This window comes from Notolepis coatsorum (assembly GCF_963971535.1).
Source record: "Notolepis coatsorum genome assembly, chromosome: 1".
NCBI lineage: Eukaryota > Metazoa > Chordata > Actinopteri > Aulopiformes > Paralepididae > Notolepis > Notolepis coatsorum.
In genome coordinates, this window is record NC_140165.1 from 100,823,387 (window position 1) to 100,846,953 (window position 23,567).

At 44.8% G+C, this 23,567-nt stretch overlaps 2 protein-coding genes across 2 annotated transcripts in view; both read left to right on the plus strand.

Annotated features, from left to right (window-relative positions):
- The window catches only part of sf1 (splicing factor 1), a 37,777-nt gene extending 33,977 nt beyond the window's left edge, over nucleotides 1-3,800 (plus strand). The window contains 2 exon segments of the mRNA XM_084328572.1: nucleotides 2,314-2,478; nucleotides 2,481-3,800. Of these exon segments, the coding sequence (XP_084184698.1) occupies nucleotides 2,314-2,478; nucleotides 2,481-2,719 (404 nt within the window). The 3' untranslated portion in view covers nucleotides 2,720-3,800.
- Nucleotides 3,801-7,132: 3,332 nt separating this feature from the next.
- pygmb (phosphorylase, glycogen, muscle b) overlaps nucleotides 7,133-23,567 on the plus strand; it is a 56,194-nt gene continuing 39,759 nt past the window's right edge. The window contains exons 1-8 of the mRNA XM_084329707.1: nucleotides 7,133-7,464; nucleotides 15,900-16,001; nucleotides 16,917-16,995; nucleotides 17,526-17,629; nucleotides 18,104-18,235; nucleotides 18,951-19,062; nucleotides 19,591-19,673; nucleotides 21,790-21,933. Coding sequence (XP_084185833.1) covers nucleotides 7,222-7,464; nucleotides 15,900-16,001; nucleotides 16,917-16,995; nucleotides 17,526-17,629; nucleotides 18,104-18,235; nucleotides 18,951-19,062; nucleotides 19,591-19,673; nucleotides 21,790-21,933 — 999 coding nt within the window. The 5' untranslated portion in view covers nucleotides 7,133-7,221. The remainder of the gene's footprint in view (nucleotides 7,465-15,899; nucleotides 16,002-16,916; nucleotides 16,996-17,525; nucleotides 17,630-18,103; nucleotides 18,236-18,950; nucleotides 19,063-19,590; nucleotides 19,674-21,789; nucleotides 21,934-23,567) is intronic.

The following is a 23,567-nucleotide window of genomic DNA, read 5'->3' on the forward strand; positions in this document are numbered from 1 at the left end:
CCTCTCACAAAAGGTCTGGGCGACTTGCAACGCAGCACGTAGCTTGTTTTATAGCCAAGTATTTTGGTCATTTTATGTTTGCATAGGTTGTTCCATGGGAAAGTAATGGAATAAAAAAAACATGCCTGGAAGTTGAGAGTCCGTTTTTGTTTAGGCTCTCAAAGACTCGACACCAATGTCTTCCAGAAATCCTTCATCGCCATTGTACTGGAGTGACGGCAGACAGTAGATGTCTCCAAGAGTTGGCAAATCACACCTAAACTATCTTGATGGTTAGATAGCGCATCCTTTTTAATGCAACAAAATATCCAAAGTCTAAATTATTGAGTTTTATCACCTGCACTAGAACCAGAACTGTGGTGGACTTGGAACCAGAACAAAGGATGTCTTCCACAGCTACAGAATGGTTACAGAGGAAACACTATGTTTAAGTAGAAGTAGTAAAAGTCTTTATTTGTCATCAGATGAACACACACACACGCATGCGATGGGCGACCCACAGGAACACACACACTCATGCACTGAGTTGCTGACGAAATGTTCTCTGCACCTCCCATCCCGTCGTCCTTCCCCCCCCCCCCCCCCCCCCCCAAGGGCAGCCGGGAGCAGAAAAGGGCTGCAGCGTGGGACCAATCCAAGTGCTCCCGTCCGTCTTCGTCAAGGACGTGACAGCGTTAGCGATCTGTTGTGCATGTTTTTCCATTGGGTTTATCTTATTGGGAGGGGAAACCCTTGCAAGCACGGGGAGGACATAGCTGTGAGGCGACAGTGTTAACCCTTTCACTGCCGCACCACCAAACGGTTAACCCTTTCACTGCGACAATTCACAGAAGGTTAACCCTTTCACTGCCACACAACAGCCGGTTAACCCTTTCACTGCCACACAACAGAAGGTTAACCCTTTACTATCACACAACCAACGGTCGTAAAGGGTTAACCTTCTCTTGTGTGGCAGTGAAAGGCTTAACCACTACACCACTGTGCCGTTAATTGAACAAGCCCAAAACCATCATGTCCCACAGGCGTGAATATTTTAGGCAACCAACTTGTGTTTAGCGTTTCTCTGATTGGCCACTACGCCCATGTGACCGCGAGAGAGCTGCAGCGCGGAAATAGGCTGTCTATTGCCATTCTCTAAGACAAACTCTAACCTTAACCATCTCCTTAACAGCGCCTAAACTTAACCCTTCTAACCTTAACCAACTCCGAAACAATGCCTAACCTTAACCATAACCAACTCCGAAACAATGCCTAACCTTAACCATAACCAACTCCGAAAGAATATTGCCATTCTCTAAGACAAACTCTAACCTTAACCAGCTCCTTAACAGCGCCTAAACTTAACCCTTCTAACCTTAACCAACTCCGAAACAATGCCTAACCTTAACCTTAACCAACTCCGAAACAATGCTTAAAGTTAACATGCCTAAACTTAACCGGCGAAAGAATGCACGTTAAAAAAAGAAGAAAAAGAAAATGAAGGAATCGAACTTGTCACCAACGGACCGCAGGATCCACAGCAAGGCAGCGCTACCAATTGAGCTAGTTCTGGATGTTAAAAAAGGGGGGATTACTGCTACATAATGCTGCCGCGGGGGCGTGGCTAGACGCAAGTTGGGCGTGGCTAGACACAAGTTGGTTGCCTTTAATATTTAGGCGTCCCACAGCACACCTACACTCTGTCGCCCAGTTACACCTTCTTTTAAGTAGACAACAATGACCAATCATATTGTTAGGCTAGCTAGCAGCGGTGGTGGAAGAAGTACACTGTTACTTTACTTAAGTAAAAGTAGAAATACCCAGATAAATGAGTACTCTGGTCAAAGTAAAAGTAGAGAAGTATTTGCTCTTGAATGTACTTAAGTATCTAAAGTAAAAGTATGCATTCTACATGTTTGTGTATTCCAGTGCTTGGGAGCGTTCAACCCTCGATCCATTGACCTCTAAAGGTCATGTTAAAGTGGTATGTGGTCCAGTTATGCTGCTCTGATTATGTCATCTTGAAGTTGACAGGCTTCAAATGTGAAAGTATATAATCTTCATAAATCTTTGCCATGTTTTCTATGCAAAATAATTTTCTTCAAAGTAACTAGTAACTGATGGGTTCAGATGCATGTAGTGGAGTAAAACATACAATATTTCTTTTGAAATATAGTGCAGTAAAAGTATAAAGTTCCCTAAAATGAAAATACTCACGTGAAGTACAAGTAGCTTGAAACTTTACTTAAGTACAGTACTTGAGTAAAAATACTTTACACCACTGCTTGCTTGGTGTGGTGTTGTAGTTGAGTAATTTTGTGTTTATCTCCACAGACACCACCAGCAGCTCTAGCTCCGGCAACCTGCCCCCCTGGCAGCAGCCGCAGTCGTTGTCCTCCAGCGCGCAGCCCCCCCCGCCCATGGGCAACCCCTCCATGGTGCCGCCCCCGCCCGGCGTCCAGCCCCCGCTGCCCCCGGGCGCCCCGCCCCCCCCTCCGCCTCCGCCCCCTGGCTCGGCCGGCATGATGTACGCGCCCCCTCCTCCCCCGCCCCCTATGGACCCCACCAACTTTGTGACCATGATGGGCATGGGGGTTCCAGGCATGCCCCCCTTTGGTATACCCGCTCCTCCCCCTCCGCCGCCCCAGAATTAACCCCCCCACCACCCACCCGGGGACTCGTCGTCCTCCAAGAAGTCGTTCCAACCAAGAAGCCACACAGCACATTTTACACCAGATAACCAATAGACTCTGACAACGTTGTATACAGGGCATCTACGTTTTGTTCTATGAAAATGATATAATCTGTGCTTTACTTTGTATCAGTCCTTGGCGAGTCTGAGGATGTCTCTCAAGCAGTGGAAGGCTGTTGTAGTTGAATTTGTAAATTTGCTTAACTTAATTTTTTTTTTCTCGTCCTGTTTTTAAAAGTTTGCGTTAGGTTCAGACGGTCGGAGCTCTTCGTGTGTCCATACAAACACTGTTGCTATGGGTTTAGAATATGCAGACACTGTTGCTAGGGGTTTAGAATGTGCAGTGTGCATTATTTACATACCAAAATTAATTGCCTCAAATAGCTTATTTTGATTGGCTAAACACTTTCATCATTTCACCCGATGAATAAAATAGCGGCATAATGTTAAGAGTAATGTTTCTGTTTATTTTTTCTGTTGAGTTTTACTGAATCTGCAAGTATCTGTTGACTTTTATGGTTGTGCTTAATTTGCATGATCTTCACTCGAATGACAATTCAGACTTCTGTTGTGTTACATTCACAAGCTTTTGATTTCAAGAAGATGAATATTTTTGTAACTGAAGGAGATGTGGAGTGTATCACTTAGATCTCAGTCAGGGTATATCTTTTCTTTTTTTTGTAATACCGTCTCTGCTCGCGTCCAGAAGATTCCCCCCCCAAGTCCTGCTTTTTGGTTACTCATCTCGCCTGCATATGGGCAATTGAATAAAACTCCATGTAGTGATTTAGTTAGTTCTATTCTGTTGAGGGACTCGAGTCTCGTAGCGCTCTGCTACCGACTCGACCCTGAACTACTTGAATACAGAGGAGGTCTGCTTGTACTCCCCCACCCCACCCCCCCTCGCTCTGACTTGTAGCTGTGTGCAGTGTTCCGGTTGCCTAGGCAACGTTGAAAATCTCGTCTTTGTTCCTCCTTGCGTTAATGAAAACAAACAACCCACAAATGTTAGATAACATTGTATTTTTACTCTATTTTTGAAATTATTCTGTCAGCCTTATTGTGTTGTTGGTTCTAGCCTGAATGAATAGCTGTTGAATTCTTGCTTGATTGCCATTAAACTGATAATCTTTAACAATTTCAGTCTTTTGTCTTTATCGTCTGTAAATTGCATGTTTTATTATACAGGTTCCTTGGATGCAAATCCTTGGAATTGAATCAAACTACATGAAAAAAAAAAAAAAAACATTAGACTGGACTTTGAAGAAGTCTTTTATTCATTGCACAGATTGACAATGTCGTCATGCAGTGACACACGCATGCGATGGGCGGCACACAGATACACATGCAATTTCTTATTTTTGGGTCGGCGATTACATTTTCATCTCAGTTTGACCCATCCCGTCGTCCTGCTGCTTGTTTACTTGTTACATCATTTTGTTCTTTCAGTTGTGTGTCACACACAATTGGCATTATTTCATTAAAGCCTGCTTTTTTTTGTGATAAACTAAATGTGAAGATCCGTGGACAGACACCACTGAGAACTAAATCCAACTGGGTTAACCCTTTCACTGCCACACTACCAAATGGTTAACCCTTTCACTTTGACATTACAGAAGGGTAACCCTTTCACTACCACACTACAGAAGGTTAACCCTTTCCCTGCCACACTACAAAGTGGTAACCCTTTCACTACCACACTACAGAAGGTTAACCCTTTCCCTGCCACACGACAAAGGGTTAACCCTTTCACTACCACACTACAGACGGTTAACCGTATGTACTGTGATAGTGAAAGGTTAACCTGTAGTGAAAGGGTTATGTCCTGTGTCCCTCTACTGCTATTCACCACAGAAAATGACAAATACTAAATATGTCCATTGGCATGGATGGAATAACGCATGTCCTTGACCTCAGATCGACCTGTTGCATGCATTCTGCATAAACTGTTCACATCTGTCAAACTTGATTAAACTATGCTTAGTCATCTACTGCATCTTCCATGCAATGCCGTTATGGGGCCGCTTCCTTTTGCCAATTTGAAACAACCGATTATTAATTTAATCACATATATAGGCCTACATATTTTATATAACTCGTGCTCTTTATCTGTACATAAACCATAACAGTTTCCATGTTTCATTAATGATTGGCTTTCCTCATACATAGCCAATAGTAACCAAAGTAAATCTGAGGCAATGCCACTAGGAACCCTGACCCCATCAGACATCCCAGATAATTTTCCTTTTAAATGGACTACGTCAGGATTCGCATATCTTGGCATTAAAGTCTCTCCCAACTTAAAAGATATGGCACGTCTTAATCTGGCCCCAGTCACCACAGCGGTTAAGAGAGATCTGGAGCGGTGGCATGACCTCCCACTATCAGTCATGGGACGGGCGAGTCTAATAAAAATGAACATTCTACCCCGCCTTCTATACCCCTTACAAATGCTTCCCATATGGGTATCCAAAAAAGATATTAAAGATCTGGAGAAGGCTTTTTCTAAGTTCATTTGGCATGGAAAGAGACCCAGGCAAAGATTTAAAATCTTGCAGCTACCAACCAGTAAAGCAGGCCTTGCCATGCCAAATATACTCTTCTATAACTGGGTCTGTCACGCTCGTTACATCTGGGAATGGTTACAAGCCTATCTACACAATAAGAACTGTGTGGACTCGTGGGGCTGCTCACCAAACTCACTATGGGCACTGGTAACCGGTAATAAAGATAAGATTCATAGGGAGATACGAGGCAATCCAATTATCTATAACTCTATCAGAGTGTGGCGACAGATTACCATCTACACAGGGAGAGGAGACCTAAGATCATTCATTGCTAATACCAATCTCTAGCAACCATGAATTTGGACCTGGGCGCAGTTCGGCCATCTTTAAGACCTGGCACTCACTAGGGCTTTGTGTATTGGGGGATCTGTTTAGGGATGGTGTGTTGATGTCGTTTCAGCAACTGCAAACACAATTTAACCTCCCAAGAGAACATTTTTTTGGTTTCTTGCAAAAACGACATTTTATTAACTCACTACAGCTGCCAACGCCAATGGGCTCCCTTTACAGCAAAACAGAGAACTTCTTATCCAACTGTAGTAAGGTATCACATTTCATCTCTGCGTTTTACTCACTGCTGTACTCACTGGACTCACAGGAGTTACCATCCCTCCGCAAATGGGAAAGAGATTTTAACAGTGAATATATTGAAGACGACTGGCAGGAGGCCATTGACTCAGTTAAAAAGGTTTATACTTGTAACAGACTAAGAGAAACACAATATAAAATTCTTCACAGATTACACATCACACCTGTGTTACTAAACAAAATGGACCGTTCAATATCTCCATTATGTTCGAAATGTCAAACAGATCTGGGCACCTACTATCACTACTTTTGGGAATGTAAGTGTATATCCAGGTTCTGGGGCCAAGTGGCACGTGAGCTGAGCGACATTTTCAAGGTGAAAATAAAGAAGGATCCAGGAGCTTTCTTACTGGGACTCCCATCAAAGGAAAATAATTTGACACCCTTACAATTCAAACTATTTGATAAACTTCTGCTTTCAGCCTGGAAATGCATTTTGATAAACTGGATTAAGGATAGGCCTCCATCCATACAGATGTGGTACAGAGAGATCTTCGGTGTGCTACCCCATGAAAGACTCTGTGCAATGCATAGAGGCAACGACGCTTCCTTCACTGTGGGCCCCACTATTGGACTACTTTCCTGCTACAATTTCTCAGATCCTTCTAAAGGCCCAATGCCCCATTGTATGGACAGACTTTGGATAGAAAAAAATAATATATGTATATATATGTATATGCCTACATGTGAATGGGCTCGAGGCAAGTGCAGTACTGTGCAGTGCCTGTCTGGGTTAGATTTCCTTTTTTTGCTTGTTTTTCTTTTTGATCTGTTTTTGCTGGCATGACGGCATAGATGAACTGGAGGAACCCCCCCCCCCCTTCTGTCCCAATGTGTGTTTTGTAATGTAAGTAACTGTATGTGAAAAATCTTTTAAAAAAACCAATAAAAATATCAAAAGAAAAAACAAAAAAAGAAAACATAGCCAATAGCTGTGTGTTGTCATAAGGTAAGGGGCGAAATGTCCGCCTCAATTTTCAAAATATTGTTTTTGGCCCTCTCACTTAAAAAAGTATGGTTAATGGTAATCGTTGTGGGTATGATTTAAGCTTCACGCGCGTGCGTTCTTCACATGCACAGACAAATCAATCGCGCGCACATATTTCCCATCCCATAATAATCATCGTGTGTCGTCCCCCCCCCCCTTCTCAAACTAAAGTTTCGCCCTTGGTTGTCATGGTCATGGAGGAGGAAGACGGTTCTCAATTGGACTGAAGCGCCAGTTGTCCCGCCCCGGTGTTGATAACGTCCTGTATAACAGGCTCCACTGGCATCCAGATAGAGGAGACCGAGACCGTACCACACAGTGACACAGTTGCCATCCCCTGCCGTTAATCTAGTTGTATTTTCATTTAGGATTTACTGTCATTCGTTGAAATAGATCAATAATCCAAAATGCCCAAGCCGCTGACAGACCAGGACAGACGGAAACAGATCTCGGTGCGAGGGCTCGCCGGGGTGGAAAATGTTGCGGACCTCAAGACCAATTTCAACCGCCACCTCCACTTCACGCTGGTCAAGGACCGCAATGTGGCGACCAAGAGGGACTACTACTTCGCGCTGGCCAACACGGTCCGGGACCATCTAGTGGGCCGCTGGATCCGGACACAGCAGCACTACTATGAGAAGGACCCCAAAGTAAGATGCCGGTGTTCTGCCCAATTCTGCTGCTGCACACCAGCGCTCCTGCAGTGTGCAGTCTGCAGTGTGCGCATCTTGCGATGGAGGCTCGGCACGTCCGCCGCTCAGCAGGGGAGGGATGGGGGGGGGGGGGGGGGGGGGAGGAGGAAGGGGGGGCTCACTACAGGGCGCAGTGGGGGGGGGGGGGCTCACTACAGGGCGCAGTGGGGGGGGAGGAGGGAGGGGGGGGCAGAAGGGGAGGGGGGGCTCACTACAGGGCGCAGTGGGGGTGGAGGGGGGAGCAGGGGAGGGAGGGGGGGAGAGGGAGGGGGGGCTCACTACAGGGCGCAGTGGGGGTGGAGGGGGGAGCAGGGGAGGGAGGGGGGGAGAAGCAGGGGAGGGGGGGAGAGGGAGGGAGGGGGGGGGGAGAAGCAGGGGAGGGGGGGGGAGAGGGGGGGAAGAAGCAGGGGAGGGGGGGGGCAGGGAGCAGAGGGGGGCGTGCGGTTCCCATTGAGTTAAATGGCGCAGTATCAGCTGATGGTCAAGAAGAGAGTATGGTTTTTGACAGATCATGGTTCAAACTTCAAATGTCCATTTATAGACACATTTCTGTCATTGACACACATTCTAACGGGACATCGCGACGTGTATTCTCGGCAGTTCCCGTGGAATATGGTACATGTACAGTACATTCCTATACTGAGCGCTTGATATGATCAAAGCTGCTCGCGTTGTTATATAATCTACTGTTTGTGCGTCTGCTCCACTTCTCTGCTGCACCTCCGGAACATGTCCATGTATGGGTTGATTCGTTGAAGATGATGCATTCATAGCTTATATCATAGGATATATCAGTGGTATGGGCTATACTTGTAGAATGGCCCTCCGCAAGATGTTCAGTCAACTGGTTGTTAAAACGTGCCTTGTTATGTAATAGGATGGGATAGTCTCTCTATACACCTCACAGTGTAATAATATAAACCCAAATATTTACGACCTGCACCACCACCATGATGGCGCAGACGATTTACAGACCATTGTTACTTAATCCATGTAACGTGCGATTACATACAATTACATTTTTGGAGGAAATTATTAAATGGTTGAATATCACTCTAGGAGCATCACGTTGGTTGACTATAATAAATACAACAGGCCTCCTGGCTGGAACATTGTGTACCTGCCGCGTAGATATAGATGGCTTTGTACTGCAGTACCGCAACCCTATCTGTCACTTGGGTTGCAGGACACTCGTATAGGACATGATGAATGAATGAATGAATGAAAACTTTATTTAACAGATTGCAGAATGGGTACAATACAGTACGGCTCAATACATACAATTGTTAAGGGGATGCAGACCTGAGAAAGACGTTTGTCTTGTTTCCATCAGGGTCCCCCATTTTCAATTCATATAGACATATATGACATACATGACATACAGATAGTCAGTACTGCTACATCTATACATTTATGACATACCAGATTTGCAAATACAGTACTGTTTGTGATACAGAAGGAGTCAAGAAAAGGGAGTATATACATTTGACGTAGAAACTGTACATTGGAGGTTGGGTGGGGGGGGTTGGGTACATTGGGATATTGACAACCATACTGGGTAATTTACATTGGAGGTGGTTGGGGGGGGGGGGGGGGCGGGGGGCATACTGTATAAACAAGTAACACTGTACATTGAGGGGGGGGGGGAGGAGACACTGTACAAACAAACACAATTGTACATTGAACTATTGACAAAACCATACTAGGTAAATGACTGTACATTGGAGGGGGTTGGAATGATTGGGTTAGGATATTTACAGGGGCCAGTGTTGAATTGCAGTCTCCCGTAGGTGTCCCTTGAGAGAGGTTTTGAAAGTGGGTAGTGATCCACATTCCTTTACAGCTTTGGGTAGGGCGTTCCACATTGATGTGGCATAATTGCGAAACGTGTTTAGTCCCTTATTTGAGCCGAATCTGGGTTTGACATGATTTGTGGAGCTCCCTCTGGTGTTGTGATCGTGGTATTCACTGACCTTTGGGAAGTATTTTGACATGTACATGGGTACCTTGGTCGTGTAGTGTATCTTGTAGACCAGGCCCATTGCAAGTTGTTGTACTCTGTCGTCTACTCTAAGCCATCCTAGGTTGTCGAAGTGGGCAGGGGTGAGGTGGGTTCTAGGAGTAAGGTCAAGCAGTAGTCTGACCAGTTTGTTTTGAGATGTTTGTAATTTTGTTTTTAGCGCCTTTGAGGTGCTTTGGTACCATGAGGTGCAAGCATAGTCGTAGTACCCCTGAATGAGTGCTCCTGCCAGAGTCTTCAGGGTGTTCTTGTTTACCAGAGAGGAGATCCGGTACAAGAATCGAGTTCGTTGGTTGACTTTTTTTATTACATTGGATGCCATTTTGTCACAGGAGAGATTAGCCTCTAGGATGGACCCCAGGTAGGTAATTTCATCTTTCCTTGTGACAATATTGTCACCCACTGTAACTGAGAAGCCGTCGGTCTTGCTGAGTTTGTTATTTGAACCGAAGAGAATGGACTCTGTTTTGCCCATGTGTAATGATAGTTTGTTATCAGCGAGCCATATGCAGATTCTGCCTAGTTCCGAGCTGAGGGTTTTTTCAACCTGTAACTTGTTCTTGTCAGAGACCAGCAGGGCTGAGTCGTCCGCAAACAGGAACAAGTTGCAGTCACAAGCTGACGACATGTCATTTGCATAAATTAGGAACAGTAGCGGTCCTAGTATGCTTCCTTGTGGAACACCACAGCTCACTGTGAGGGGGGGGGATAGGGTACCGTTTACCTCCACCATCTGTTCCCTCCCCTCAAGGTAGGATTGCATCCAGCTCACTGATAGACTATCAAAACCAATTGCTTTTAGCTTGTCAATCAGAATGGAGTGATTGACCGTGTCAAAGGCCTTTTGTAGGTCCAGCATGACCATGCCGCAGTATTTGCCTGCGTCCACCTCTTGTTTGATGTGGTCATTCAAATAGAGAAGGCATGTGTCAGTGGAGTGGGATGTTCTGAAGCCAGATTGGAATTCGTAGATTAGATTTTTTTCCGCTAGGTACTTTTCGACCTGTTCGTAGACTATTTTTTCCATGACTTTCGAGATGGAGGTGAGAATAGAAACAGGGCGGTAGTTGCCTGGGTCTAATTTGCTGCCCTTTTTGTGCAGAGGGGTCACCCTCGCAATTTTGAAGTCCTTGGGGACGTGTCCCTGTTTTATGGAGAGGTTTATTATGTGTGTGATGATTGGTGTGATGGCGGCTGCTGAGTCTCTGAGGAATTTGGAGGGGATGTTGTCATGGCCAGTGGCCTTGTTAGGTTGGAGGGCGCTCAGTTTATTGAGTACCTCATCTGTTGTTACCGTTTCCAGCTTGAAGTCGTCCTTGCGGACCCCTAGGTTTTTGTAGAAAGCTACTATGTGTTCTACCCCATCCCGATTCCCATGATGGGAATCGGGATGTTCATCCACTTTATCTAATTGTATCTAAAGATCATTGAAATTCATATTATAGTAGCCTATAGTCAGACTCAGAGACAGTCCAGTATCTGATTGATGAGAATTATTATGGTCTTTCTTTTCAGAGGGAAAAATTAAATAAATGACTATTCTGAGAAAATAAATATATATATAATGGTGATTATCAGCTGGAGGAGTTCATATCGTTTTGATTTGACCACTGCATCAATATGGATGATTGTGGGCCGCTGTGTACTGAGAATATAACCAGCCGATATTAATCCTTTCGGAAATTAATAACTTCATCATAATATGTACCATCTCACCCCCGAGCGGCGGTTGGAGCAGCGTGTTTCTCGGAGCGGTGGAGGTTCAGAGCGAGGAGAGTGTGACGACGCCGTTTCAACGTCCAGCCGCATCCGTTATTAAAGGGAAATGCCAACGCGTTCATACATACGGAGGCTGACTGGTGACGCGCGATGATGAAGGAAAGGAAAGGAAATTGCAGTCTGTGTTTCTCAACCCCACTTCAATTTCCCCTCTTTGTCTTTGAGGGGGGCGAACCGAGCAGGAGATTCAAACTGCCCTTCCCCTTTAACAGGTGTTGTATAAAAAGATGTTCTAGATCTAGACCAGTGCATGGTCCTCGTCGCCTATAGGTTCGCGACTCCCCTGACAACAAGCATAGGAATAATGTTGTCCCAAAATAATGATTCCCCCTGTTTAGGCTTTTGGACTTGATTAATGATTGGAGTTTTGACTTCATATATTCATTGTTTCACAGCCACAGGTATAAAAGCATCAATGCCAAAAATAATAAACATGATGATGTAGGTGGAGGTGGTTCGAGGTGGAGTTTCTCTTTAACATACAACGGTTCATCAAGGCCTGGGATGTCATGTGTTGATATTATTTTATTATCCAGAGACCTACCTTAAATTCCACAGTTCCTAAGAACATTTGTCTTTTGCCTTCCAATTGTTTAAACATTTTGTGTCTTGGTTCCAGGGATGTGCGCATAGAGGAGGTCCAAAGGGAGCTTGAGCCCCTAGCGCTTAGCCCTGCCATCCACAATGTATCCCCCTTGTTTGGATTTTGGTTTACTATCATCTCCACTTAGTATGGTACAGAATATTTTATTTGATTTCAAACCTTTGTTTCAACTCGTAAGACACTGAGGTTATACCCTCCTTTACAGCGACGACAATCTTACATAACAAGACACAGTTTATCAGCAAATTCATACAATAAATAGGAATAAACAATAATAAATCAGCTAAGACAGTTACAAGTCGACACACAGTGGTTGGCGATCATACTTTTAAATGCAGCAAGAGAAGGAAGAGCCTTCAGCGTCAGAATCAGTTGGAGGCGGGTGTTCCAGGTGTTGGAAGCATCAAAGGAGAAAGCAGTTTTACCTAGTTACATTTACATTTACATTTAGTCATTTAGCTGACGCTTTTATCCAAAGCGACTTACAAGTTCTGTGCGACAAGACAGCAAGAAGGGTATAACTCTATCAGCTGAGTAACAATGTTCATCAAAGTGTTGCGTGTTACAGTGTAGGTTAGTTTATTAGGACAAGTGCATGACAGTAAGGTTAGTCGGGGTTAGATTTTTTTTTTTTTTTTTTTTATCATCATTTCAGATAATGGTTGAAGAAGTGAGTCTTTAGTCGACGGCGAAAGATTGGACGGGATTCGGCTGTCCTAACTGGGATGGGTAGTTCATTCCACCATTGTGGGGCAAGGACTGAGAATAGGCGGCTTCTCTTTGATGACCCTCCGGGAGCTTGGATAGGAGTAGATCTGAGGCGGCCAGAAGATGCAGAGCGTAGGGGTCTTGAGGGTGTGTAGTTAGAGACCATTGACCGGAGGTAGTTCAGAGCAAACTCAAGGAACCCTAAGAATGTAATATCTATTAACAAAAAGGACATCCCACACTTTCACTTAAAATGAATGTGCAAGGTCCTGCTTGGTCTGTTTGTAAGCTACACAAACAAGCTACACGCTTGTTTATTCCCCTTCCCACCCCAGTGTGTTTGTTCTCTGCATGCAAATGTGAGCTGTTTGAGATGCAGACTCTGCCTGCCCCACTGGTGTATACAAATCACAGCTAAATCAGCCCCTAACCCTAAATAAAACCCACACAATCCCAAAGAGTTCGATATACAGTACAACCTCAGTCTGATGCATTTCAAGTCAAATCGTTATTGTCCCACCAGGGGATGGATATTGGTCCTGCATCGAACATTGTACATATGTCTAAACTGAACACTGTGACCTCATTTTTTTTACTTCTAATTTTACTATGTTATTTTATTTCATATACTTATCTTGTCTTGCACAGTCTCTGGAGCGCAACAGTAAGAAGCATTTTGTATAAAAGTATTCTGTACTTCTGTATGACAACTATTAAAGAAACTTGAAACTTGCAGTGAGGGTTCAAAAAGCAGATGTCGTTAAAATACACTGAAAGACGACAGAGACGCAAACAAACAAACAAAACAAACATGCAAACAACAATGCAAAGAAGATATCTATCAGGGATCTTCCCTACTTAGAGAAATAACAAATCAGGAAGGTAAAATGTATGGCGCAATTGAAGATATCTACAACAAGTAACCATTGTCATTATGGACAGTGTTGAGATGTAAAAAGCCATTAAATCCCCAGTACAGGACTCCCTTTCCCCATATCAATATGGGTTATATTCACATTATGTACATTCTTGAAGAATTTGATCTAAGGATAGAAAAATATGCTATTTACCACCAAATATGACAAATACAATAAAAAGATTCCCATTTATCTGTTGTTCGGTGTTCGTTCATGCAAGACCTCACGTCAGTCAACCAATCTGCAAGCCAAGAGAATGGAAACATGTGTCTCATCATTTGTTTACGTTTGGATCACCGATCGGACTTTTGTGCGAAGTCACTTTGTGCAAAGTCGCCCATATCTTCCCCAGAACGAGTCTTCCCAAAATGGAGGACCACTTAAAGTTAGACTCTCGGGAACTGTTCTGCTGTCACGTCGTGTCAATGCTTTTATGTAAGCCCATCGTCAACCAATGAGGAAGGGACCCGCCATTGGAAGGGACCGCAGACTATTTATACTGGCTACTGGATGCCTTTGTCTCTCACACACCCATGTTCCACAGCTGCGTTTACAATGTAAATGTCAAGGTCAACCCAAGATCAATAGGTTGCTCAGCTGTCCGTGGATGATTCACACACATGTTGTACTTTTGTAGTTTCGTGTTACTTGAGCATACAATTCCATACATTAGTATTATTATAGAGATGTGATCATATTTATGTCATCGAGCAATAGGAAGAATAATAGCAAATATCAGCTACCGTTTCTTGGGCACAGGAAAGAAAACTTGTTGCTGCTGTGCCTGTAGATAATGGAAGCTTTAGTTTAGGGAAATCCTCCCTAATACCGTTAAACGTAGGCCTATTTCAGCTGTGTAGACACAGGCTTTGTTAATCCGGGCTTGTGGGTTGCGTTCAAGAATGGCTTAGAATGTCTGCAGGAATAACACTTCTGCTGGCGTCGACGACACTTGTCGACAATGAGATACTGTTGCAAGGACGCTTGAATCCATCATATCTTTCTGCCGTGGCTAAAAATAACTGTGGTGAAGGACTAAAGGGTGCTGACCATGATGATGATGGGCAGCATGTGTTCCCTGGCAGCTCAGCCTGCTACACATCTAAAACATGTAAACCACAGGAAAAGGTATATAATGTACGTTATGTTATAGCCATACATAATACATTTACTTATTTTATACGTAATATATTTACGTTTTTGTATCTGTCGAAGAAGAAAAAACAGCACAATTGGGAGTTGAACTAACAATGCTTGTGGTGGGGAGTGAGTGCTCACCCACTAGACCAAGCCACTTAATGCGTCAGAAACCTCATATTCATTGATAGTCTGTCCATGCATAGGACAACATATAACAATCCCCATCTATTCATTGTGTAACCCAGTGGTTCTCAAAGGAGGGTCCGGGGACCCCCAGGGGTCCTGGAGGAGGTCCAATGGGTCCCCAGCACCAAATGGAGAATCATTTAATTTCACTAATATTTCCTTCACTATCCAAGATTCCAGATTATTTATTGTCATGTGCACAGTTAGTCCGCTCTTCACACAAAATCACACAGATCACACAATACTTAACTAAAAAAAGAACAATTTAAATACAAGCGAAAGCTAAAAATAAGGAGATCATTTTTTTTAAATAAAAAAGGTATAATATATGCAAGGCACAAGTGAGTAACATTGACATTATTGCACGTTCCGTTCACAGTGTAGGAGTAGTCACTAGAAGTTAGTACAGAGAGAGAGAGTGTATAAATGTGATTACACTGCTCTCCCCTCTGTTTCATAGTCATTCTGTTCCTCTGACCAGCAGGACCATGTAGCCGGTCATGTCGATGCAGTGCGGAGCAGCCAGATGATTAAAATATTTGGGAGTGGCACGGAGCCATGAGTCTCTGCAATGACATCATATCACTGTACCAAAGCTTGCTTGTCGCATTTAGCACGAGTCACACTTAAAGTGGTAATCTCTCTGCAAGATCCAAATGTATTTAGTTTTGGTCACATCTATTGGTGATAAGCAGTCATTGCTGTTGCATTTTTGCACTGACTTGCTTTCCATCTTGAAAATTCATGCTAACTATTGAATTGTCTTCTAATCATTTCAAACAAAATTGTGTTGCTGCTGGTGACTTAAAACGTAGCACTTCTTGTGTGCTGATTTTCCTGTGAATGTCCTACCAGACACCACTGTTTAGAACAGCCGAGAACAGCAAATGTAAAAGTATTCATGAACTGGATATAGGTAGAATCACTATTGTATCATATCAATGGCGGTAGAGTGTTAAAATCTATATTTATAAATGTGAAAATATTTCAGATTATTACTTTATAACTCTCCTTGATGGGTCTTTGTCTTGTCTTGCAGCGAGTCTACTATCTCTCCCTGGAGTTCTACATGGGCCGTACACTACAGAACACCATGGTCAACCTGGCTCTGGAGAACGCCTGCGACGAAGCCACCTATCAGGTGAGGCACCAGACCTCGGAGATGCTTTCACTATAGATCTTTGATCGCACTTCAGTACATGGTTCTCATTCGCCATGATCTACCTGGTTGAGGCCACACAGTTCTCATTCACCATGGTCCGGTGGTTGAGTCTACGTGGTTCTCATTCCAAATGATTGAAAATCTTAATGAATGCATATTTAAAGAAATAGTCCAGGCAACATAAAGCAAGTAACTTTGCTTAAAAGAACACGCCAACATTTTGGGAAATTAGCTTATCGTCTTCTCCAGAAGAAGATAGATACCAGTTTCCTCTCTGTGCGTTCAGTAGAAAGCTATCTGGCTGCACGTTAGCCTAGCTTAGCACAATGAATGGAAGTGGACATGGCCGGTTAGCCTAGACATTGTCCAACTAACACCTCTCCCGAAGGCTAACCGGCCATCTCAGGATTCAATTGGTCAAACCCGCTTGAGGAAGTGTATTCGTCAATTGTCGTCACAGCTCTCAAAAATGAAAACATCCTACCTCCTACTCCTAAATCTACCTCCTTTATATTGAAATTGACGTCACTTTGTCCTAGCCTTTTGGCTTGGCTGCTTGTGTGTGTGTGTGTGTGTGTATGTATTACCTTAACTTTCACTTTACTGCAAAATTAGTTTATGTACTTGACTGACTTTTGTGTGTACGTGACTCTTGTGTGTACGTGACTTTTATGTGTATGTGACTCTATTGCGAAATGTGTGAGTGTGTGTCTTATTGGTTGTGAAATGTGTCATCATCAAAAGGACAGAAACAGAGACTTAAATGTACAGTATGTGTTGATAATGTGTAGATATATAGGGGAAACAGGTTCTCTAGTTTCTGCAGTCTTTAGGCTCCATTGTGATTTAAGAACAGTACAGCTTAAATATTCATGTTCTGGATGTTTTCTTCAGCTGGGTCTGGACATGGAGGAGTTGCAGGACATCGAGGAGGACGCCGGCCTCGGCAATGGAGGCCTCGGTCGCCTGGCTGGTAAACACACTCCTCCCTCCTCTTCTGGCAAACCTCTCTTTTTCTAGTCCAACTCGCTGCCTCTCCCACTTAAAATAGTCTAAAAATAATCTGGCGGTAAACACTGATGTTCAGTGGTCTGGAGAGCCTAGTTTCACACTGTAGTCTCTCCCTCTCCCTCTCCCTCCCCCTCTCCCCTCCCCCTCTCCCTCCCCCTCTCCCTCCCCTCCCATCTCCCTCTCCCTCCCCTCCCATCTCCCTCTCCTCCCCTCTCCCTCCCATCTCCCTTTCCCTCTCCTCCCATCTCCCTCCCCTCTCATCCCCCTCCCATCTCCCTCCCCCTCCCATCTCCCTCTCCCCTTCCCTCCAATCTCCCTCTCCCCTTCCCTTCCCTCCCATCTCCCTCCCTCCCTCTCCTCTCCTCTCCTCTCCTCTCCTCTCCTCTCCTCTCCTCTCCTCTCCTCTCCTCTCCTCTCCTCTCCTCTCCTCTCCTCTCCTCTCCTCTCCCTCCCCCATCCCCTCCCCTCCCCTCTCCCTGCCCGTCACCTCAGCCTGCTTCCTAGACTCCATGGCGTCTCTTGGGCTGGCCGCCTACGGCTACGGCATCCGTTATGAGTTTGGCATCTTCAACCAGAAGATTGTCGATGGCTGGCAGGTATTGTCACTGGCCCATGGTTTGTGTCGTTGTGGTTTTGTGTGTAAACTCATCAAATCTACGGTCGTTAAGCGTAGTATTTCTGTTTTTTTTCATTCATACTATTGAGATTTACCACAGAAATACTGTAGTGACTCATCATAGTACTAGTATGGTGGAATATGTTTCATACACACTAGAGTGACTTAGCATAGAAATACTAAGTATGTGGTTATTTATACTGTTATTCACTATAGTATTTCTCTAGTAATTGGTATGTACGAAGACACAGGAATAGTATGCTTTTCTCATAGTTCATTCTTGGTTGGTTAAATGGTTGAGTGAATCATTACTCATACTGTATCTGCATGTTTACGATAAATGTATATGACCTTTTACTAATAATCATCACCACTCTTGTATCACTGCTATATCACCAACTAATGTTTATTAATAAAAAAAATACTATGCTGAGGGATCAACCTTTTCAAACAGGTGGAGGAGGCTGACGATTGGCTGCGCTACGGAAACCCCTGGGAGAAGGCCCGCCCTGAGTACATGCGTCCCGTACACTACTACGGAAAGGTGGAGCACACGCCTGAAGGGGTTAAATGGGTCGACACTCAGGTGAGACTCGATGAACACATGGAGCCAATGTTACACACAACATTGATTTCCGATCGGGGCATTATGATTGGACAAGAGGCATTCCATGAGTGTTTCATAACCACACACTTGAGCATTGTAAATTAAATGACCAAACCCTTAACGCCTGTCGATTGCATACCCAAAGTAAATTGAAAGCTATTCTTGAACCATGTATAGCACAGGCATGAATCTGGCCTCTTTTGAAAGGAAACATTTTTAATTGAATCACTCTTAAGTGCTACTGTAATTGAGTTTCAGAAGTTTGAACACACTGAAATACAATTATTTTGCAAACAGATGCCTCTTACAGGTTCCAGCTGAGAGGTATTAGCTGGAACACACAATGGGGCCAAAGCCCGGATTCTTATCTACTACAGGTCAGAATATCATGTTATTGGCACAGAATATCATGGTTAAAGAATATCGTGGTTATTGGCACAGAATATCATGGTTATTGGCACAGAATAGCATGGTTATTGGCACAGAATAGCATGGTTATTGGCACAGAATATCATGGTTATTGGCACAGAATATCATGGTTATTGGCACAGAATAGCATGGTTATTGGCACAGAATATCATGGTTATTGGCACAGAATATCATGGTTATTCACAATAATATAGTCACTCTCTTGTATGTAATTGGCTAAATAATGAATGTCAATAAACATAGTTTCCTTCTACACGGGGAGTAGGTCGTCTTGGCCCTTCCCTATGACACGCCGGTCCCTGGCTACAGGAACAACATCGTCAACACCATGAGACTGTGGTCTGCTAAGGCCCCCTGTGATTTCAACCTCAAAGACTGTGAGTAAACCCTTGCTTTCACTGATATAGAAGAATATAACACCGGGCTGTCTATAGCTGCAACAGCCCATTTATTTGGTAATGAAATTCTTGTGTTTTCGAGCTCAGACTCAACAGTGCACAAGTAAGGAACATCGCTGAATACAAGCATGGTAACAATAGGTAGTAGTAGTAACATCAAATTAAATAAAGAGGTAAGATAAAAAAGTAAATTATTTACTTTTAGTTAAGACACTTTTATTGTTGTGGTGTATGTGCATGATAAGGTGCAGTGTGTGTGTGTGTGTGTGTGTGTGTGTGTGTGTGTGTGTCCAATAACAATAAGTAGTAGTAGTACGATACATAAAATTAAATATCAAAAGGGCCCAACAGACCCACGGGCCGGCCCTGCTTCTTCCTGATGGCAGAGGTTCATATTACTGTGGTTATTAACAACATTGAACAGTGTGAACCATATGATCATAAAAGAGATACCGGTATCACAGCAGAGATCAACAGACAGAACCAGAACCTTCTCTTGTCCCACAGTCAACGTCGGAGGCTACATCCAAGCTGTCCTGGACCGGAACCTGGCTGAGAACATCTCCCGTGTCCTGTACCCCAACGACAATGTGAGTGGTGCTGTGCATTGTTTATGTAATTATGTTCACAATTTGTTAGGGTTTGTAACCGACCTCAAACGCAACGGCACAGACAGGAAGTTCAGAGTTAGCCAAAAGCTAGGGCGTATTTATTTACAGAGTCACAAGATGGATGAGGTACAGTAATCAAACAAACGGGGATCTGGCATGTGACGATGTAGCGGCTCTGCAGATACTCCCAGTAGATAGTGGTGAGGAATTGGCGTGTGACGTTGTAGCGGCTCTGCAGATACTCCCAGCTTTCACTCACGGTGGAAAACGGAGAGAGAGAGAAATCAGAAACAGCCCAACGAACACACAGAGGCAGAGAGGTGACTGAGTCCAGTATTAATCCCAAGTGACTTGATCTTCGGTGTACCACACACAAGTTAGCTGAGTCCATTAGCTGAGTCCAGTTAAAAACAACACAGTATTCTTCAGTGTTATTCTAACACACAAATTTAGCCGAGTCCAGTGCGAAACAAAACGGAATTCTTCAGTGTTATCCTAACACACAAATTAGCTGAGTCCAGTACAAACAAAAACGGTATTTCTTCAGTGTTCACCAAACACACAAAAAACTGATAATCCAAAAGGACTGTTTCCAAAAACTCACCAGAGCGCAACGCGTAAAGCGGGCAGATAACGAGGCGCAGCTCCAAACGGGGAACCAGGTTCTCCACAGCGGTTCTCCACAAAAAGGTCCTGGAGAGAAAGAAGACAGGAACAGCGACGGGGAAAGGCAGGTATATGCAGTTGTATTCCAGAACGACCCAACATCGATAGCAAGGAGGTCCGTGTATATAAAGCCTACAGGGGCGCTAATTACAAACTGTGACAGCTGCGGGATGAGATTGATACTTGCTCCAAAAGCGTGTGGCGGGGAATGCACCAATCAACACGGCACCTTAAAGGAACGGAGCGCGTGGCGGGGAATGCATCAATCAACATAGTACCTTAAAGGAACGGAGCGTGTGGCGGGGAGCGGACCAAACCTCACACAATTACTATAAATGTATAGCCATGTATAGCCTGGGGCTGGGCGATATGGTCAAAATATGATATCACAATCTTTTGTACTTATTTTTTTTTTGTATCTACTTTTTCTCCCCATTTTCTATTTTTCTCCCTTCCCCAATTTCGTATTGTCCAATTCTACCCTCCCCTGTCTCGAACATTGTTGGCCATGCCTCCCACAAGCTGGCTGCAATGTGGACGAAGCCTTGCATCACGTGTCCCCTCCGGTACTCGAGGAGGCAGCCGTCACATCTTTTCACCTGCACAGCTCGATCTCTCAGCGGCGAGGGTCTGCGTGGGAGGGGCACGCCGCCCCCGTCGCTTCCTGATTCTACTGCGCAGGCGCACCAACCGACCTGTAGGAGTCGCTGTCCACAACGTCCGATCCCCACCCACCAGCTTCCCGCCCCCTAATACTGCCAATTGTATTAGTATGAACGACCAGCCAAGCTGGTAGCAACGCCGAGAGCTGGGCTCGAACCCAGCATTTCCTGCGTTGGTGGCGAGCGCCTTGCCCACTGCGCCACTTAGCCGCCCAATCTTTTGTACTTTTGACGGTATAATGATATTTGTTATATTTCGCTGCTGGCGGGACAAAACCTCATAACTCCAAAAACCCAACTTTTCAGCAGATGAAAAAAACGAACACAGATTTGAGGGCGAATAGAGTTACGAGATTTAGACAGATGATTGGTTTAATGCTTTCCCATTGTGTAGACTTTGTAAAACCACACACACATGGAGGATGATCTACTGAGTTGATAAAAAAATATATATATATGGAGTTAGGAGGTTTTGTCCCGCCAGCAGCAATTTGATATAGTACAGTGTGATTTTACATCTAGGTGCGTCATAGTGCTTTTTTCATAAACATTTCTATATTTGATTCCATTTTCTATACTGCAAGGAACGCTTTTTAGATTAACTTAAAAAAATACATGCTTTTACGATTTGTGTATATATGTCATTTGGTATATGTCCCAGCCCAAATATAGATTAAAAACAGTTTCTGAAAGATCCTTACACAGAAGCAGTCTTGTGACTGTCACACAGCTGAAAACAGATCTCCATGCTCTCTCTCTGACCATAGTTCTTTGAGGGCAAGGAGCTGCGCTTGAAGCAGGAGTATTTTGTGGTCGCCGCCACTCTTCAGGATATCATCCGCCGCTTCAAGTCTTCCAAGTTCGGCTCCACAGAGGTCGTACGCATGGATCTGTCCACGCTGCCGGAGAAGGTGAGGCACCCCTCCCAAACTCTGCCCCCTTTCCTGTCTTCATCCAAAACTCTGCCCCCTTTCCTGTCTTCATCCCAAACTCTGCCCCCTTTCCTTTCTTCATCCCAAACTCTGCCCCCTTTCCTGTCTTTATCCCAAACTCTGCCCCCTTTCCTTTCTTCATCCCAAACTCCGCCCCCTTTCCTGTCTTCATCCCAAACTGCCCCCTTTCCTGTCTTCATCCCAAACTCTGCCCCCTTTCCTGTCTTCATCCCAAACTCTGCCCCCTTTCCTTTCTTTATCCCAAACTCTGCCCCCTTTCCTGTCTTCATCCCAAACTCTGCCCCTTTCCTGTCTTCATCCCAAACTCTGCCCCCTTTCCTGTCTTTATCCCAAACTCTGCCCCCTTTCCTGTCTTCATCCCAAACTCTTCCCCCTTTCCTGTCTTTATCCCAAACTCTGCCCCCTTTCCTTTCTTTATCCCAAACTCTGCCCCCTTTCCTGTCTTTATCCCAAACTCTGCCCCCTTTCCTGTCTTCATCCCAAACTCTGCCCCCTTTCCTGTCTTTATCCCAAACTCTGCCCCCTTTCCTGTCTTCATCCCAAACTCTGCCCCCTTTCCTGTCTTCATCCCAAACTCTGCCCCCTTTCCTGTCTTCATCCCAAACTCTGCCCCCTTTCCTGTCTTTATCCCAAACTCTGCCCCCTTTCCTGTCTTCATCCCAAACTCTGCCCCCTTTCCTGTCTTCATCCCAAACTCTGCCCCCTTTCCTGTCTTTATCCCAAACTCTTCCCCCTTTCCTGTCTTCATCCCAAACTCTGCCTCCTTTCCTGTCTTCATCCCAAACTCTGCCCCCTTTCCTGTCTTCATCCCAAACTCTGCCCCCTTTCCTGTCTTCATCCCAAACTCTGCCCCCTTTCCTGTCTTCATCCCAAACTCTGCCCCCTTTCCTGTCTTTATCCCAAACTCTGCCCCCTTTCCTGTCTTCATCCCAAACTCTGCCCCCTTTCCTGTCTTCATCCCAAACTCTGCCCCCTTTCCTGTCTTTATCCCAAACTCTGCCCCCTTTCCTGTCTTCATCCCAAACTCTTCCCCCTTTCCTGTCTTTATCCCAAACTCTGCCCCCTTTCCCTTCTTTATCCCAAACTCTGCCCCCTTTCCTTTCTTTATCCCAAACTCCGCCCCCTTTCCTTTCTTCATCCTAAACTCTGCCCCCTTTCCTGTCTTCATCCCAAACTCTGCCCCCTTTCCTGTCTTTATCCCAAACTCTGCCCCCTTTCCTTTCTTCATCCTAAACTCTGCCCCCTTTCCTTTCTTCATCCCAAACTCTGCCCCCTTTCCTTTCTTCATCCTAAACTCTGCCCCCTTTCCTTTCTTCATCCCAAACTCTGCCCCCTTTCTTTTCCTCATCCGCCAATCACAACTGTTGACGGTATGGAGAGGGAGATGGGAGGGGAGGGAGGAGGCGGAGGGAGAGGGAGATGGGAGGGGAGGGCGGGGGAGGAAGATGGGAGGGGAGAGGAGAGGGAGATGGGAGGGGAGGGAGAGGAGAGGGAGATGGGAGGAGAGGGAGATGGGAGGAGAGGGAGATGGGAGGGGAGGGAGAGGAGAGGGAGATGGGAGGAGAGGGAGATGGGAGGGGAGGGAGAGGGGA